This window comes from Ceratina calcarata, unplaced genomic scaffold, assembly GCF_001652005.2.
Source record: "Ceratina calcarata isolate Rehan_Ccalc_2016 unplaced genomic scaffold, ASM165200v1 scaffold92.2, whole genome shotgun sequence".
Classification (NCBI taxonomy): domain Eukaryota; kingdom Metazoa; phylum Arthropoda; class Insecta; order Hymenoptera; family Apidae; genus Ceratina; species Ceratina calcarata.
In genome coordinates this window covers 561,456-580,690 of record NW_017180576.1, presented here as the reverse complement: position 1 = coordinate 580,690, position 19,235 = coordinate 561,456, and the positions used below count along the sequence as shown (strand labels likewise).

Here is a 19,235-nt window from a genome sequence, read left to right as displayed (position 1 = left end):
GTGCATAGCCTATACATCCTTAAATGAACTGTGTCGCGCGGCAAACATGATAGTCATAAGTCGTGTATCATACGATAAACATTTAGTATTTCATTCTTTTCACAGTACCGTACAGTGTCCTATGCACGTGCTTCTTCTACGACGCGACCTCGTCGTTTTGGTATAAACCAAATTAGTTCTCATGCTATGGTAATCTCTATGATTCTATCATGTTCTCGTTAGGTCATCCACGAGACGATTAGATTGAACAGGGTTATCTGTACTGGTAGAAGATACGCGATACGTACGATCGAATTTTGTTTGAAGGAAAACTGAAATTACTTCGATGTCGGAGACCGATCAAGACGTTTTGATCGGCGACTACGAAGTGGACGAAAGTCGACGTTTCCAGCGGACGCTGGTACTTGGAAGCGATCGAGAGCCAATTCGTATCGTAACGACAAAGCGTTCTCTGTATGGAAACGGTTCGAACGCAGATAAAGAAGAGGAGGACGCGTGGTCGCCGCGATCCGCGAACGTACGACCTCGCGACCCTTCCCCTCGCGCACTCTCGTCTACCTTCAAGGTTCCTCCTGCGTCGCAATTAAACTTTCGATATTCCTCACGACGCCGAGAGCGTTCATCCCGAACCGATCTGACTACTTTGCACGACGGACTCACGCGAAAACAGGATCCGCCGCAGGATCGACTTTTCCGAAAATTCTCGGAAAACCCTCGGCGCTGTTTGCCATCGATGACCAGCCAAAAACAAGGAATTCGAGCTGTTCGATTCTACATCTTTATTTTTTAGACAAAATTTGTTTAAAATTTTAACGATGTAAAACCAATGAAACACCATCGACCTTACGTATACCTTATGTATAATTTTGAGTCGGACGAATTCTTCTGATCGGGCATGCGACATAGTTTTGCATTACACGAGCCTCGTACGTATAAAGAAACTGGTTTCATTTTGCGCATGATAGACTACGAATTGAAGCGGTATTCATCTTTCGAACACTTGGTTTTATCCTGTGCACGGATTTAGCGTTTCGATCGAAATAGCGTGCGTTAACGGTAAGTAATTGATCAGAGTATTTACTCGTCGAAACCGGTTTCACGATTTTCCTAAACAGAAAAACTGTTAGACGCTCTGACGAACTATTTGCAAGAATCGTTTACAGATCGTCTTACTCTTTATTTTAACTTACAGTGGTGGACATAGAGAGTATTCGCATGTCAAACAATTCTTGGCAGTAGTCCTCATTTTAAAGCTGTGTGAGTCCACTTTTGGAAAAAATGAGTTAACGGTAGTTTCAATCAGACGTAGATATACTCCTTTTATATTTATAATCGCACATCGACATTCGGTGACGGATAACTGCGCTCATACATCCACGTGATTTGAATTTTATCGAGGAAAATCAGAGGTATTAACTATCGAACTATAATACAAAAGTTGAATCGTTTTAATTTTTTATTATTCGACGCGGATCGTTTCATCATTCAAATTGTTTCATTCTTACCCCTGTTTTCTTCATTGAAACGAACCATGGTATCTCTCGAGTTTTATCGTCGACGGACGGCTAATGACATATGTACGTATAGCTGGTAAAATCGGTGAAGAACCGAACGATTAGATTACGCGTTTCGGGGATAAACATGTATCGTTATTAAGCCTCGTGGCTCGCGTACGAACAGTTATAAAATCAGTGCTCGTCGTCTAACACGTAGGAACGAGGTCTTACAAATAATTGTTACACCGAACGTTTTAAAACAGCTTGATTTTACACACATACACACACACACACGTTATTATTTATTCGCTGAAAAGGCGGGACAAGGTGACACGGATCTCTCGAGGAATAAAAAAACTCACCGTCGTTTCATTATTTACATTGATTTTTGCAATTGTTCAACGCGGTCGCTATCACCGTACGACGCAGTCGTGGTGGTGGTGGTGGTGGTGGTGGTAGTAATGGTCGTCGTCGCCGGCATTGTGAAAGAGACCGTGGGGTCGGCGTAACTACAAATTGCGTCGTTACACGCAAATTACGCGATTATGGTGCGCGAGTCAACCACCGCGAGACACTGCATATGCGCAGGTACACCTATACCGGTGCTGCGCGAGAGAAAACGGTGGAAACGGACTCGTGGAAAAGGGAGAAGACACGGAGAAAGGGGATGCGGCGCAACGGGCAGACGGACAGATAGAGAGAGAGAGAGAGGGACAGGCAGAGTACTACTACTGTTTATACTTTCAGATTGCAGCTTGCACGGCCCTCGAGAGTTCAAATTGCTCGCGTCATTGAATTTTCATTGCTCCGGCTCGTTCGCTGCCATTCCACTCTCTCCACGCGTTCCACCATATTCGCTCACTGATACTCCCTTCTATGCTGTTTAGATCTCAACGTATTATATTTCTACCGCGCGTACCATCAGTGGATCTGGTTACTAGGTTTTAGCCGGTTTAATTGTCAGATTTAAACTTGGAACGTCTGACACGAAATTCAATGCAACATAATTAGTGAGACAATGAGTCGCACGTTGTTTCGTAGAACAGAAATGCCGATACAACGATCGACGCCGATGTCTGATGTGTAATAAATTAATGAAACGTTCGGCCGAAACAGGCTGTTTATTTTGCACGGTAGGAGAATCGAAGCGAAAGCGCGTGGAAAGAGTTAAGATGGGCAGAGGAAGTACCGTGGAAGGGAAGAGAACAGCGCAGGGCGATCCGGTCAGTAACGTTTCGAGTCGGCCGCGTAAAATTAACGACATTGTTATAATTAATTAATCGCCGGACAGAGCGCGGTGCGTAGATAGCACGGGCCTTCGTTAGCGAGAGATAATTGGTCACAGAGGATGCGTTCGGGATGCGTCGCGGTTCGTATGCTTCTATGCCTCTACGCGCTAACGCGGCTCCCGTCCGCTCTGCTTCCAGTCTACCAACGTTCACTTTGCTCACTCCCAAGATGGAACACTCGTTCGTTCGTTCGTTCGTTCGTCTCACTTTTGTTCAAATCGAAATGAGAAATACCCGTGGCTAGCCGTTACGTCTTCGAATCGAATCGCGTAATTTTTGATTGCACGTGCGATCATGTGAACGTGTATCACGCGAATTCGTACGAATCGCACCGATGAACGATCTGCATCGTGTATCGTCTGTTTGAACTGTTAATTCCACATCTATCGATTGGTACGACTACACGCGTACGTCGTTCAACAGACGAGGAAGCAACTGTTTGAGCTGATTGGTTGAAAACGAAAAATCCTTTACGACACATTTAACGATGATCCAGTTGGAAAGTTAGTCGACAATAATCGTCCCTGGTATCCTCCTAAATGACATGATCTCCGTTGGCGCGAGTCACGAGTAGCGAGGGAGCGTGAGCAACCGCGTTCGGGCAAACAATACCCGCGAGTCGAGAAGCGGGACGCGTGCACCGAGGGAAATGAGATTAATAAAGATTAGCAAAGTCGGAATAATATAATATGATCTCGTTAGAGCGATTAGCCCGCGGTGCGGACTGCAGAATGTCTGGCTTCTTGCCGCGCGCTGCCGAGGAGGGGACCGTGCCGCCACGGAGAGCATAAGTCCGTAAGTAAGTCCGTAAGTAACCGTAAGACTCGGAGGGAGACCCCGAACAGGAAGCCCCGTAGCGGGTGTAGGTACACCTCAGACCGCGAGACCGGAATTCAATTTCCTTTTCTTCGTCTCCCGCTCTTTCCGAGCGGGCCTTCGAGCTTCGACTCCGTAACTTCCCTCGGCGACAAATCGCTCGTTGCTGGCGAGCCCCGACGTCGCTGCTCGTCATCTCCTAATTCGCGTTTCATTCGTTCACTCTGTGGAGAAACACACGTGTACACGCGTACAACTTCAACCGTTGGAATCTCGATAATTTCATTGCACGACAATATGTTCGTTACCAACTGTAAAATGGATCGTGTAATCGAACTCATTGGACGGACCCATTTCCAATTGATTCGACCAAGATGAGGGCCGAGGCATTCCGTCGCGTTCCCTTCCAGAGTAATGTGACACGACTCGTTTCGACGTTCCGTGTAATTCGCGACAAATACGGGGCCCGTCTTAAACGCTAGTTTACTCGCATGCCGCGACCAATTACTATAATTGAGACAACAGGCATTTTTTAAGGAACGGTTCGTGCCCCGGGAACTGGCACGGTCGTCGCTTCGCTTCGCCTTCCCGTCGTTATCGTTCGCAACGTTCCTCTCGTTATTTTATACGCAAACTACAAAGTCTCCCACTGGTTCGAGCTTGGCGTGTCTCGTAACAGTTATTTCTCGCGCGTATTTACTCCGATCGTACTTGTAATTCCAGCACCCGACGTCGAACCAAAATTAGTTCTTCAAAGATCTCGTAACAAAATCGACGTCATTTATAATTGTTTATCAGAAAAGTTGTGCGTGAACGCGAGCCAACCATGTAGATGGATCGAACGTGGAAGACGAGTAATGAAAGGTGAGATTAACGGTCGAAATTGATTCGCGGTTAGACGTGTTCGTGGACGCACGTACGCCATCGATGGCACGACGCATGTATATGCATGCTTTTTCACACGTCACGATGATAATGTTAATTCTCGGCGTCGAGCTTGTTTCGATCGAGTCACTTCCTCTACGTGTAACCGAACAATTTTAACGAGTCGTCTCGCTCTTCGAGTCATTCGATTTGTCAGTCAGGCAATCGTTGACGCGTTCTTTTCGTAGATCTGGAGACCGTTTTCTTCATTCACAATTCTCATTCGAAACGTTTCGTACGAACGATGATTTTAAACATCGATACTGTTCGCGTGTATCAACGATCAACACTTACGTCTTGTGACGAACACGATTTTTCGATACGATGCGATTCAAACGACCGAGCAACGATCGTCATCGATCGAGTTCAAACGATGCTCGGCTGAAATCGTTCTCCCCGGCACGTGAACGAGCCGAATCGAGGTCCCGCGTGTCCCGATTATTACTGAAGAAAAAACAATACAATTCAACGATGACGCACGTGGTAATCGTAATCAGGCTAATGAGGAAACCGGAGGGACAGTACATCCCGATATCGAGTACAAATAACTGATTGTAGCTCTGTATCCCGCCAGCTCCCACTACGATGACCATTCCTCATCGTGCCACGATCAAACGAAACGCGTTCACTCAAATCGACGATCCATTCGATAAGAAAATAATTTAACGCTCGTGTCGTTCGTATCGAAAAATTTTTATTTCCAGTCCGTCCGTTATAAAATTTCTTTTTCCGTTGCGTAACCGCGTGAACGTCGTTCGTATCGGTCGTTGTCAAACATTCGGCGTAAATCGAAAATCGTAGTAACAAGAGTTCTCATAGGCCATCGAATGCGACGAATCGTCCAACATCCCAATTTTCTACTCGCGAATACTCGTCTCACCGGAGAACTGACACGTTCATAAAAGATGAGACTCGAATTCCTTTAGACGTTGCTTCGATCTCTGGTTTTAAGATACCTAAGGTATAACTTGGGATCTGCAATTAATTACGACGGTCAACTTCTGCCCTTCCTCGTTTATCGGAAATGTACCGCTGAAACAGATGCTTTGACTTTTCGCCGAAAATCTCACGATACAGGTACAGTTGTCTCAGATGAGTCAGGGAAGGGGCCGCCGCCGTTGTTCCGGCTAATTGCTCGCTGGAGAACAGGATTAGAGCGAACGGAGTTATCTCGGGGATCGTTCGATTATACCCGATTCCTTAAGCGTCAAAGAGGTAGGGAGGGAACGGAGTTGGAAGGACGCGGTAAAACGACACGATACCGTGCCGATTCGAGACGCAACGAGCCGGGAACGTCTCCACCCACCGGGCCATCCAATAATTATGGTATTGTCTCGCGCGCTCTACCCTCGACACCCTGCTATTATTCCGTCCCGACCAGTACCCGGGTACTTATTTCTCCGTGCACTCGATTCCACTACACCTGCCAATCCTTTTACCATCTCTTTTCCGAATTTCTGTTTTTAAACCGTCCTACCCGACGACAACGCGCTCAGTAACCGTACTCGCGTAAATCCACAATTTCCCCAGCCGTTTTCACGCAAGTTCTCGCACGAAGTAAACGTCAACTGTACCGCGTTGACGTTCAGTCATTGATTCGGACGTAATTCGTCGCGAGGATGTATCGATTCTCGTATCGATCGTTACGCGAAACATCGAATTGATCACCGACCAGCGTACCAAGTCGTTGCAGTACGATCAATTGGTATCTGTGCGTGTGGATCGTTGCGTCCCTCGAGCGTTAAAGACGGATCTCGCTTGGAAGATCGTCCAAGTCGCTTCACGTCGAATCGAACCGGATAAATTTTGCACACGGTCACCAAACATACACGCGAAGCGGCGGCGGCGGCGGCGGCGGCGGCGGCTTGGGAGAAAATCGTGGCGAGGTCGAACCGCGAACGACTATTGCGCAATAACCAAAGACGAAGGACCTTGTTCCGGACGCGGTACCGCGAATGGGAGGTACCCGGGCCGCTGTAATCGCCAGATTAATGTGCGTTTCTCGAACTTAATCTCGGCAGGATGGATTCGTTCGGAATAGGAACGATGTCCGTTCTCGGGACATCCTAGATTCGATTTACGAGTACGTTCAAGGGGCGTTCTCCCACGGACGCGATCCTCGCTCCCGTCGAACACGTCCACTCGTGAGACCGTGTCGTGTCATCTTGGCGCACTCAACGTTTCTCGTTCGATTTTCAGTTTTACTCTCGCGCTCTCTTTTTTGATACCGCGAAACCTTCACCGAGAACACTAGTCGACGTTCAACACCTTTTCGGAATCGATCGGATTCGCGACAAACATCGACGACTATCTGGCTCGGTCGCTCTGACAAAGACAGACGCGACAAATTGACGATAATTCGCGGCCGTTTGACATCGGTTGACATCAAAATCAATTCGTCGTAATAAAGCGCGGATCGCCGACGATCACCGCGATTACGCCGATGAACGTCCAACGTGGAAGGCGTATGCGCAACGGTGACGTATCGTATGCTCCTATCGACGTTTCCGCGATCCTCGACCAAGTCCGTCGTCGATATTCGGGACGTTCGCGTAAAAATTTGAACACGACCGCGTCGACGCAACAAAGTTTTGCCGAGCCGTCGCGAAGGCGCGAACCGACACGCGCGAAAGTGTAATTAAAAAACAGAAGCCAGCTCGTTATCGGAAAACCGGATGCGAATCATACGAGTTTCCAGCGCTCGCGCGGCAATGGCGCGCGACTCGTCTCGTGTATCCGAAGTCCATCGCGTTGACAACCGTAGTTGACGCTTTTCACCCTCGACGATTCCATTTCAACAGGCGTCGATCGGTCGGTCTCACATGCGCGTGTCCATGTCTCGGGATCGATTTGAAAAACGAGATCTCGGAAGAGATTCACCCAGATTTTAGACATTGCGACGTCCGAACGTATTACCCGAACGACCAGAATTTCTTGTATAAGGAACTGAATCCACGAGCGAACTCGATCCAACAGCTCGACATTTTCGACGACGAGGGACTCGTTTTTCGAGCCTTATCGCGAGGACGAGACGTATCGATGCGAGCCTAGCGAGCAGAGGAAGATGGAAAGTTGAAACGATCGCCTAGGGAAAATCAGAGAGGGTAATTGAGATAAACCGCGAATAGAAATTATCACCGGATTAACCGCGTTATCGCGGCACGAGTAAAAGCGGTGGCTCGGGGTCGAAAGAGAGACCACGACGGGGGCCGGGGGGCTGGCAGGCAGGCAGGAAGGCAGGCAGGCAGGGAGGATAGCGGCGTGGCTCGTTCCGACAATGGTAAATATCGTTAGCGCTGGTGTAATTGGAACACACCGGGGAGAGAACTCGCGCTGTAACTCGAGCGTTCAATTAAGAGACGGACTCTTAACCCGGTAGAGAATCGTACGTTTCCACGCGTCGAATCTTCGCGCAGCTCGGATGCCGGCACAAATTGTTAGAAATTAACGACCGCGGACACGAGCCGGTGCCGGGAGGAGGAGAGCCAGATGCGTTAGCTGGCTAATCCCCGGAGCATTATTTTTAGCGCCGTTTTTAAACGGTACCATCATCGTCGGGAACAAAGCGGCGAACACTGGTTTTAATATACCGTTTAGCGCGATCAAACCTACCGATGACACGCGGTTAAACAGTCATGCCAGAAGAATCTCAGCCGTTCTATTTAGATCTGTGAGCTACGAGCTGCTCACCGTAGCTAGCTCTCTTTCACCGTACCGTGGTGTCTACGCGTTATCACATAAAATTCAAACGATTCCATTGCTTCGAAGCGATAAGAGAAATTGTTAAATCGTTTTCTTTACGACCGTTTCGCGTCGTTAAAATTTCGATCCCGAAGAAAATGCTGCTGCACTCGATACCGAATTACATGAAGACCGGAACGAGAAAAATGAACGTTTGCATCTACTCGGACGATCGGTTCTCGATCCCAGCCGCCTCGGGAAGAACCGACGTCGCCGGCATAAATCACAGATGCGTCGCCGTTCACGCGTTCGCGAGGACGCGCGGATCGGTGCATCAGATCGCACGATACGCGATAACGTCGGCACTCGACTCAGATCGTAACGCCGTGCACCTGTCGCCGAACCTCGACCGATGACGCGATAACGGTAATCAGACTTCCGATGCGAAATAAAATTTGAGAAATACGAAAGACGAAACCTAGGAGATACTCTGTCAGGACACGCGTATGCGTTTCGCTGCTAACATTGCACAATCGAATTTGCCGACGTACCAGCTCTCTCGTTCTACCGAACGGGACAGACACATCGATTAATTTTTCATGATCACAGTCGCACCGATCCGTTGGGCACGTCCTTCGCAGCCGGAAGAACGAAGGAGAAATGGATCGGAGATAACGCTAAGAGGAGTCGCGTGACCACGAATTCGTATTCACGGCACGCGATCGTACCGAGTGTTTGTGTAAGTATACGCGTTCGATTCGGTCGTTGTCTCTTTCCGTCGGTCTACTAAATCGACCGTTCGCCGATCAACGTCACGGGAGACGGCTTAATACGACGGGAACGAGCCGCCGCGTCGATGATTTCCAATGCCGGTTACCGAAGATCCTCGAGACCGATATTTTTCCCGGTGACAAGCGACGCCCGTACCCAAGTACCGATGACTCGTGAATATTTTCCTACCAAGCGTTCGTCCACAGTAAGACGATTTATTACTTGGATCGGTTTCGTCATTCCCGTTCAGGTCGTGTTCCACATTACACACTTTGTACAAGTGTACGCGATGTAGTATCTCGTCGTTATTGTACATCTGCGTACGGCACGTTGTAAACGGATCGTAACCGATTTATCCCTGAATCCTAATAGACGATCAACGTGCAAGAATGGTTGCGCTTGTAAAACGAAACGCTCGTAAATAAGTAATGTTTATAGATCCGAAGTTTCCTAATGACCAGGAGAGAAAGATAAGAGGAAATGAGTGTGTACGATGCAGCAGACGAAAGCGCGAATTGTGCCATGAGCTTTGGAAGCGAGAGAGAAAGAGACGCAGGGACGAGTACCAATAAATTTTAATGAGAGTTCGGTAGCCCGGCGACGCAGGCGAACCGTCAACGAACAATATTATCCGGAGATGCCGTGGACGGCTTCCAGGACGTGCCTTGTTCCATGAAGAATGAACGCGAAGAATTTCAGCGTTTCAACGGCTACTACGTTAACTGATACACCGACTTCTGTTCGAAACGTTCACTTTAAAAGTGAAACGTGATCTCGACTATCGTCGATGATATTAGGAGGGGGCACTGTGCGAAACGGTGTTGTCACAAATATTTATACACGACGAGACGAAACTGGACGAGTGAACATTGTGCGCACAGAAGACAGTGGACTCGAGCAAGAGGACGAGACGTTTCACACGGACGAGTCCGACACGCACCGGGTTTCTGCCGGGTTTCCCGTGCCAATTTGTACGGGCGCGTGACCTATCCAGAAGAGGCGGGAGAACGCGTCCGGGTCCGGCGGCGGCCGCGGGAGTGCCGCGACCAGGAAAAAACAAAGGCTCGGCCATTAATAACTCGGCGGGGTGTTCCCCGGAACGCTTACGCGTCTGTTACGGGCCTAATAACGATGTAATAGGGCCGAGGAAACGAGCCAGAAGGAACCACCTGGCGTACCTCGAAGAGAAACACAGAACGACCGACTCGGGACGATGATCTCACGTGACTTGGTCTGAGAGGCTCGACGCCTTTTCCAAAAATTTCTCGCTACGAATTCATTCCACAGTACATAGCGTACGAAAAATAGTTGTGTACGCGAACAGCGTGAGCCTCGTCGTGTGTCTCCAGTGAAAGTATGAGTATTTTTAACCTGTAGCGAATGATCAGACTCGACGGAACGGACGATCTCTCATCGTCACGGTAACGAAGAAGAGTGTCCGCGGGTCGAGCGAACGAGGGTCAATCGTGATCTATAGCTTTGGAAATCAGGAGTTATCGTCCCCCAGGCCGTTGGACGTCGTTCCTCAAGCAACAGTTTTCTAACCGGGAAACGTCTACTCGTCTCGTCCTATTTAAGGTCAAACGATATCGACGAGATTTATACGACGTTGAAATGGATCCCCGTCGATCGGTGGACAGCGGACAAACGCTGGGTGTGACGTACGTGTACGTATTGTAAGACCGTTCGGAGTATCAGAAGCCGGACCTGTGCGCGCGATTCAATATTTACGTGGTAAACGAAACGTACGACCGAACACACATGTTTTTCAAGCCGACTCCACGAACGCGTTTTATTTCGCACGATCTGTCCACGCGACGCGACCTTCACACTCCTCTGCTGCTCGTACGACGCACTAAATCTGACGACACGATCGTCGTCGATGATCCGCGTGCCGTTTGTTGTTCGCGTACCACACGCGTCGGACCAAGGGGAGAGATGGTCGTCGCGCATCGAAGTTTCGGTGAAGGTTGCAGAAGGGGTGTCTCGCACCCTTCGTTCAGGTGTCTCGCACTTGTTACTCGTCAACATCCAGATACGATCGTACACAGAGGGTCACGACTGTACACAGAGGAGACTATGTCCCGGCAAGGGAAACTCGTTTCCGATCGAGCGGACCGTTAAATCACTCGCGGGTATAAATTACCCTCTGCACAGGGTATCGACGGAATAACGCGCGCGCGTCCTCTGTCCGATCCGATCGCATCTGACGTCACGAATATTATAATCGACAACGATAGAATATTTTACACAATGATCACAGCAGTGGTGCTACGCGCGCTACGTTTGACACGATGTCACCGATATCTGCAACGTTCGTTACGACATAGCTGTACATCCGTGATACCATCCTGAATCAGCGACGATCATACCTCGAAATCGCGATTCATCTACTGATCTGATTTAAAAGAAGTAGCTAGGGTGCAAGATCGGGGACGCAACTCTTTCCTATTCGTGGATCACTCGAAGGAGAGTCCTCAGTAACACTCTCTCTCTCTCTCTCTCTCTCTCTGACTACGAATTCTTTGTGGGAAATTGTTTCGAGTCGATCGACTCGTCGTGAAAGCACGCAAGGTCAAGCTTCTCTCGTCGCATTTAATCACGCCCTTCGAGAGATCCGTAGAGCGGAAGAGCGAAGCTCACCGTCAAACTGTGCAAGGTCGAGGGTGAAAGACAGATTCCACGTACCACGTCCAGACAAAGTCCGCGTTCTAAAAACTAAAAAAACGAGAATATCTCACGGGAACCGTTTCGAGGAGTGAGATTACGCGGGCGAGTTCTCCTAGTCGCTCATCAGTACATTCATACTCGAAGAGAATCGTGGACACGGCGTACAAATAGGGAGAATCATTCGCGTATCGATCGATGATCGACGTAACGTCTCGACGGAAGTCGTACGTAGAATCGGTCGGAGTGAGAGAGTTCGACCACCGAGCCCTTCGACCTCGAGAGCGGAGGACTCGCGGGTCCGGTTCTAATCGATTAGAAATGAAACGAGTCGATCATCAAGTCTGACCTTCGCAGGTGAATTGGCCGTAGTGCTTCCCGCTGCTCTTGTCCCCGCAAACGACGCACTCGATGTTCGGAGATTTGTCCGTCTGCGAGCTGCCGGATTGGGAGCTGTTCGCCTGGCTCCCGGGGGTGGTGCTAGGCGGCACCGGGTCCCTGGGCGTGAGAACCGCGCCGACGGGCACGAGGCAGGTGATGTCTTCCGGCGTCGCGGACGGGGTCAGGTGGGTAGGTGGCATCGGGGGCGGCGGCGCTATCTGTATCGGGCCCGGGCCGGCTGCCGCTGCCGCGGCTCCGGCGGCTGCTGCAGCCGCAGCGGCGGCCGCACCGGTCGCGGCCAGGCTGGCCCCGGGGTCCCGCGTGGGCCACGAGGGCGGCGCGGCTACCAACGCCATGGAGGCGGTGGTGCCGCGCGCCGGGAACCCCACCTCCAACGTGGTGGTGAACTCGGAGTGGTGGTGTCCAGCTGACACCCGGCCAGGGAACAACGTCGCTGTCGCGGCCGGGTAAACCACCCCGGCAGTCGCCAGGGCGTCAGCGCCTCCCGTCCCTCCTCGAACCACCCTGCCGGTTTCCGATTCTCGACCGCGACCACCGCCGACCACCCCGGCGACCGAGCCGCTCGTCTCTTTGCTCACCGTCTTCTCTCGACACTTTCCACACCCTTCGAACGTGTTCGCACTGACGTCGACGACGACGACGACGACGATGACGATGACGACGACGACGACGATCGTCGATGTATTCGACGTATCCGAGTCCGAACTCGCGCACTCTCACTCACTCGCGGGCACTCGAGCAGAGTTCGCGACGCGACGACATTCTATCGCCGGCGGTTCGTGGTAGCCGCGCGAACGTTCACCGTGTTCGTCTCGCGGGATCTTCTTCACTCGTTATCGCGAGTACCGATACCGCGCGAGGTATTCCCGTTTCCGCGCACTCGACACCGTTTCACGCGTCGTATCCCGGAAGACACGCGACACTGCCGTGAGGCCCTCTCTGCCCGTTCCGGGTGACCGGGTCGAACGTCTCGGGTCGAACGTCTCGGGTCGAACGTCTCGTAAGATCGGGATCGAGATCGTAGATCGCGATCGCGCGCACGCGGTAGATCAGTCGCGTATCCCCGCGCGTCGTTCCGTCCGTGGGCACCGTGGTATATCGACGCTGGCCGGATGCGCGGTGCCACGAGCCACGCAGGGTGGAGAGGGTGCGCGCCACGGGGTAGGTCACTCCGCTGTTCGGGTGGGAGTCGGGAACGGAGGGAGAGGAGCCGTGCACGAAATCGTATCGCGATATCGAGCCGACGCGACCACGAGACCGAGAAGGATCGCGAACCGTCGCGGTCACCGAGGGAGGAGCGAGGAAACGGAGGAGGCGAAGGTGGAGGAGAAGCCGCGGAGACGAACGGAGAACCGGAGAGACCGAGCGCGCGCGAGACGGAAAGAGAGAGTGAGAGAGAGAGAAAAAGAGAGAGAGAGAGAGAGGGAGGAAGAGAGGGTCGGCGCCGCGCGCGGACGCGCAACCCAGTCGATGAGTTGCGCGTGTGCCCGTGGATTCCGAAGCGCGCTCGTGCCGGCACAAGCGGGCGGAGGAGAAGAGAGAGGTGATGCTCGACTACCGCCTCGATACGACTATTCTTGGGGCCGACCGGAGACCGACTGCGGACTAAGACGACCCCTGACACCGACCTGTCCCCCACCCGGGCGAACTCTCTCGCGGGTCTCTCGCGGGTTTCGCCGGTTGCCATGGCTACCGAAGGTGGGGTCGAGTCCCGGGCTCGCCCCGGTGCCGCTCTCATTGGCCGGTCGCCTCTCGTGCCCTCGGGCCCCCCCGAACAGAGCGAGAGAGAGACCCGTTTCACCTTCCCGCGTCACCCTGCCGCGACCGCCGCCGTCGTACACTTTGCCACCGAAGAGGCTACGAACCTCGCTCCCCTCCCCTCCTGTTCGCCCTCCGCCTCGCGTGCCTCGCCGTCACCCGCTCGCTCTTTCTTCTTCCCCTTCGCCCGACTACGTCTTCCGTCTTTCTTCACTTCTTCTTCGCCTCCTCCTCCTGCTTGCCGTCTATCTTTTCGCCTCGCTGAAAAGTTCTTCGAGTAGCAGCGCATGGCCTCTTGCCCCCTGCGGTCGCCACCGACCCTTTTTCCCCGATCGACCGGGTCGTACCGATTTTTGACGTGTCCGTCGTGTTTGAAACAGTTACCCCAGTTGGACTGGCGCGATCCGCTCTGTTCTCGAGCTTCGCGGGAGAAACTTCCCATGACCGCGAACACGGAGGAACAAATTCTCGCGCGAGTTCAGGGAGCAGAATTCTGGGTCGAGCTTCTATGTCTCGCGCGCGAATTCTTTCCAGCGAATCGCATTTTTAACATAGCCACGACAAGTAGATAGTTTTCACACGATCTCCTGTCGCGTCTTCGTTCGCGACTCCTTCCTCGAGTCGGGGGCAGCTCGCGGAGCTCGGTGGAACTCGAGGGGCAGTTCGTCGCGTTTAGAGAAAACGTAACGGTTCCTCGAGCTCGAGGGAGAGAGAAGCGGAACGGGGGGACTCGCTCGTCGTTCGTGATCGGTGGCCGGCGAAAGGGGAGACGCGGAGAAGTTATCGCGAAGGACAAACGCTAGCGTCTCGAGCGAGATACAGGTATAGAACAACGCGGAGACGATCGCCGAACCGTCGGCGCTGGCCGTCTTTCACGGATTATTTCGTTCGGTTTCCTTGGATACTTCTTTTACGGGCGAGGAACGTTCCGGCGACGCGCGGCTCGGGTACGAGTCGTGAAACCTGACGAGGACGACGAGAGGGATGAGAGGTCACGGGAGTAGAGGGCGGCGACCAATGAGGACGGTGGAGTCAAGTGGGGCGCGAAAAATGGGCCGGCCCGCTTCAATCCACCCCCTCGGGGGCCACCGGCGGTAAGGGTAGCAAGAGTAGGGTGAAACGACGGCCTGGAAGACGAGCGGGACCGTCGACGCAGGGTCAGTCAGGTCGCGGACCTGCACCTCGCCGTTTCCGTGTCTCCTCTGCGTTTCCAGGGGTTTCCGCCCTTTGCCGTTCTTCCGCTCTTGCCCTCTGCTCTCGCCCCGACCTTGCTCGCCTGCCTTTTCGCTCTTTTCTTCGCCTCGCACGTTCCTCGTCTTCGGCCCAAAGGTCCCCGCCGAGCGATTCGAACGCGTTCCTCGATCTGTCGAACCTCTATATCTAAACATCTATAATATCTGTTTAACCTCGATCTCGAATCTTGCATCAGATCTCGTACAATGATCGTACCACTCGTCTCCGTCACCCTTCATGCAATTTTCAGTTGAATCGGCCGACCACGCAGAAGAATACGCACGAAATTCGTTCGAACGCAAATCGAAAGTACGACTTTGCCCGCGGCTTCAGATTTGTCGCGATTATTTCGTACGAACGAACGACCGTACAGGTCTCTGATGTACTCGCGAGCAATCGAGAAGAGTCAACGATGGTCGCGGTGAAACGTGGAACGCGGGATTCGAGGGTGGCGAAGCGAGTAGCGTGGACGGCGGGGGGCGAACAGGGGGTAGGCTCCTGACGGGGAACCGAGGGAACGGGGTTGAAAGACCAGGAATATGTACCGAAGGTGGGGAAGGGGGGGGGAAGTCGAGGGGGTTGGCGCCGCGCACAAGTGCATATCGGCGAAGGGGTGGCCGAACAATGCGCTCTAGATATGATTACCGGAAACCATCCCATAATTACTTTTTGTACGTCGAAAACGCACCGAGCCCCCTCGTTTCGTCCTGCCACACTCGCCCCGTCCTCGGTCTCTCCGCCGCCGTTAAAACCACCGGCCTTCTACCCCGCTCCTCGTTACTCCTTCGGCTTGCCCCCTGTCGGCTCGCCTCCCCGCTCGCTGCCCTTAAAACCGCGTCTCAACCTGACACGCGCGATGCTTTTAAAGTGCCAGCCAACGTTAACGCCGCACTCGAGATGATTTATCGAAATCGTTGCGCGACTTCCTTCTCTCTCTCTCTCTCTCTCTCGCTCTTCCCGGCATTCAGCCGAATCTTCCGCCGAGAAGCCAACCACTTGCCGCCTGTGACGCACTCTTTAAAGAGGACTCGGGAGAAGTGCGATCCGTCTCGAACCGACGACGATATGCCTCACACGATCCAAATCCAGAGCGCTTCCGAGTCAACTTCTACTACGGCCAAACGCGCGTAGACGCGTGGAACGAAAACGACGGAAGCGCGTATCGACCGATAGGTAGTCCGATCCAACACGGTAACTGTCACACGGTGTGACTGCCGGCTTCAAAGTTTCTTCCGTGCGCAGTAAACAAATGACAGTTGTACGAGGCGCGAGTCGTGCAATGCATCTTCAGCATTAGAGGAACAATACATTTCGTTCGATAGGTCAGATCGACGGAGACGTTTAATCGACGGCCAATGCTGGTCGATATGTTCTTTGTGTCCAAAGATACGCCGCGCGAGCTGGAGATCAAACGTACTCAGCTCGAACGACGGTGGATGCGACGGAAAGCAGTGGCATTTTGGGAATCGGATTAAAAACACGGGGGCGTACGATTATTCGAACGAAGCGCGAACAGAACTGCTGGAATGTCGCAAGAGGGGGGGTGGGGAGGTAGGTAGAGATGGTGGGCGAGAACGCGGCAAAAAGGGGAGAATCCCTGGTTTCGCTCGAAGCGGTGCTACATTATGAGTGTGTTCATATTTCCTGCGTTGCCTCCCGCGCTTCCCTTATCTGTCTCCTCCTACCCCCGGTCGGGGCCCTTTTGTTCGCACTCTTTCGACTGTTAATGCCGCGAAATTAACTCCGCGGCAGGAGCGAGTTTAAGAACTCGCTACAAGGTATATACACCTCGGCTACCAAACAGCCAACCCGACCGCGATCCCCGCCATTGTCCCGGACCGGCGGCGTATTATTTTAACATTATCCGTTATCTGCCGTCGCTTAATTAATTTATTTATGAGCGACGACGCTCTTCCTCCTACTCCTACATTCTTTCAGGAAGAGAGCGGAAGAATCGAGGGGCGGAAAGAATGAAATCGTCCCGCTAGGAGATTCGTCTCCAGAGGTTCAACCCCTTGTCGCGACGGTGGTCGCCGACTCGGGTCCGACCAAAGGACACGGCCCTAATAACGCTCCGGACTTTATTGCCTCTTCGCTTTATCGTCGAGGCTACGAAACTAGCCGAGGGGTGCGGCTCGAATCGTGTGCTCGGGTTTGCCGAGAAAATAGAAAATCGCGAACGTTCCAGCCTCTCGGCGACGTTTGCCTTCTGGAAAAACGCTTTATTTTCGACGTCGACGTCGGACGAATTTTGTACGGAAGAGGACATATTCGAAGATTCCCTCCAACAAAATTAAAGACGCACGTATACGTGACCGTCTCATCCGAAGTGGTCACCGGAGAGAGAGAGAGAGAGAGAGAAAGAGCGTCACCGTCGAGTCACACGGTCCGGAGGAGACGGTCTCGGCCGATCCTTCCGGTTCGTGACATTCCGATCGGGGAGAGTTTTCGGGAAAACACGCGGAAATCAATGCGGGGAAAATCGGCCGCTCCTCGTTCGCCCCGGTAGATCGAGCGATACGTCAAACGATTCGTAGGGGAGAAGTGGCCGTCGGGTACGGTGAGCATTTGCATAGGGGAGGAAGGATCGAGTGGTCGATCGCGTCTCGGCGTGGTCAGTCCGACCGAGGCCGGGTTCCCGCCTGGTCACCTGTCCCACGATTATTCGGGGTCAAGATTCCGAGAGGGACCGGCCGGCCCCGGGAACCCCGACGTCTTCCGGACGTCCGAGTTTACGATAAATTAATGGTTTTTCAGGGGGGTCACAGCCTTCCACGGGGCGACGGTCTCACGCGAAAATTCAAATCGGCCAACTGTCTCTTAATTATTTATGGCCGCTCGCCTCGTCGGACTCGATCGTCGTCCGACGACTGTCCTGCTAGACGAAGCGTTCTCGCTGTCCAGTTTCGACGATATGGACGTGATCTAAACGCGTGTACGACCTTGGAGAGAGAGAGAGAGAGCAACCGCTCGAGTATTCTTAAACAAATTCAGTGAGGAAGGATACGAGAGAGAGAAAGAGAGATATTTCGATCCAGATTTCCTTACAGTTTCGTGCCGACGGCTATCTATATACGTCAGTCAAAAGTGTAATTAATTATTTCTAGGTATAACATTACCTGCTCCATGGAAAGGAACCTAAAGCATGCGCCAAGTACAAAATTTCACGCGTAACAAGTCCTTTTGCCGAGAACGGGGAAGGAACAGGGGAACGGAAAATTGTCGAGACATCTGGTGCTGACACGATCGACGTACGCGATACTTAGCGTGCGCGAAGCCGGGAAAGATTTTGCGACCGATCGATCTCCGAGCTGTCAATAAAGCTGTTTACACACGAGAAAATTTCACGGGAGATTAATGAAACGACAGGAAAATTCTTTTAAACGGTACGGTCAGTCCGACGCGACCATTAGCGGCTCTCACCTGCGAGCGAGCGAGCGAGCGAGAGCGCGTGTGTAATCGCTTTTCTTCCCGGCGTGGAATTACCGAAAACCGGCCTCCGAATCGTTAACGATCCTGACCGGTATTGTTCAGGCCTGGTTCGACGGTTACGAATAGAATGAAAGCCGAGTATCCGTTCCCGGGCTGGATCGTCGCTCGACCAGTTTCGGAAATTGTTCGAGCAGCCTTCCATCCCGAGACGAGATCTGCAGTGAAATTGTTTACTCGGCGCAAACGGTATAGATTCTTTACAGTGAACGCGAGTCGACTTGGAATTATTAATGACACTTTTCACGAATGTCACACGTGTCACGCCTTTTAGCACAGTTTGGATCGACGGAACGTACAGCAGCAGCAACAATTCCGTTTATGTTCCACTCATCATTCGTCTCGTCGTGTTTGCCCGTATCTGGACTGCAATCGTCAAGATTATTCCCTTTGAAACGAACGTGCAGTCATGACTGGAGGATAGCTGTTTGCCATTAGAAAAAATTCTAATTCTAATCGGGCACGATGAACGCGTCCTGAGTAATGTAACGATTTGCAAATAGCCCGTACCGGTGCGTACAGAAATACGTAGTGGTGCAGTACAAAAGCGCAGTTCGCTTAATCAGTCTCGATACTTGTCAATCTCATTCTTGAACGAAAGTGATCGAAACGCGAGTCGGTCGAAAGAAAGACGAGAGAGAGAGACGGGGTACGCGGCGTCACCCCACCGACCACGAGCTGCGGAATCGAAGTCGCACAAAAAGAAACG

General features: G+C 52.2%; 1 protein-coding gene across 3 annotated transcripts in view; it reads right to left on the bottom strand.

Annotated features, from left to right (window-relative positions):
- svp (COUP transcription factor 2) overlaps positions 1-13,626 on the bottom strand; it is a 72,228-nt gene extending 58,602 nt beyond the window's left edge. For 2 of the 3 annotated variants that reach the window (XM_018035772.2, XM_018035773.2), the window contains exon 1: positions 11,994-13,626. In XM_018035772.2, coding sequence (XP_017891261.2) covers positions 11,994-12,381 — 388 coding nt within the window. In that variant the 5' untranslated portion in view covers positions 12,382-13,626. Of the gene's footprint in view, positions 1-1,858; positions 2,787-11,993 lie in introns of those variants that run through there. The other variant, XM_018035774.2, reaches the window with a different exon arrangement.
- Between the last annotated feature and the right edge of the window lie 5,609 nt (positions 13,627-19,235).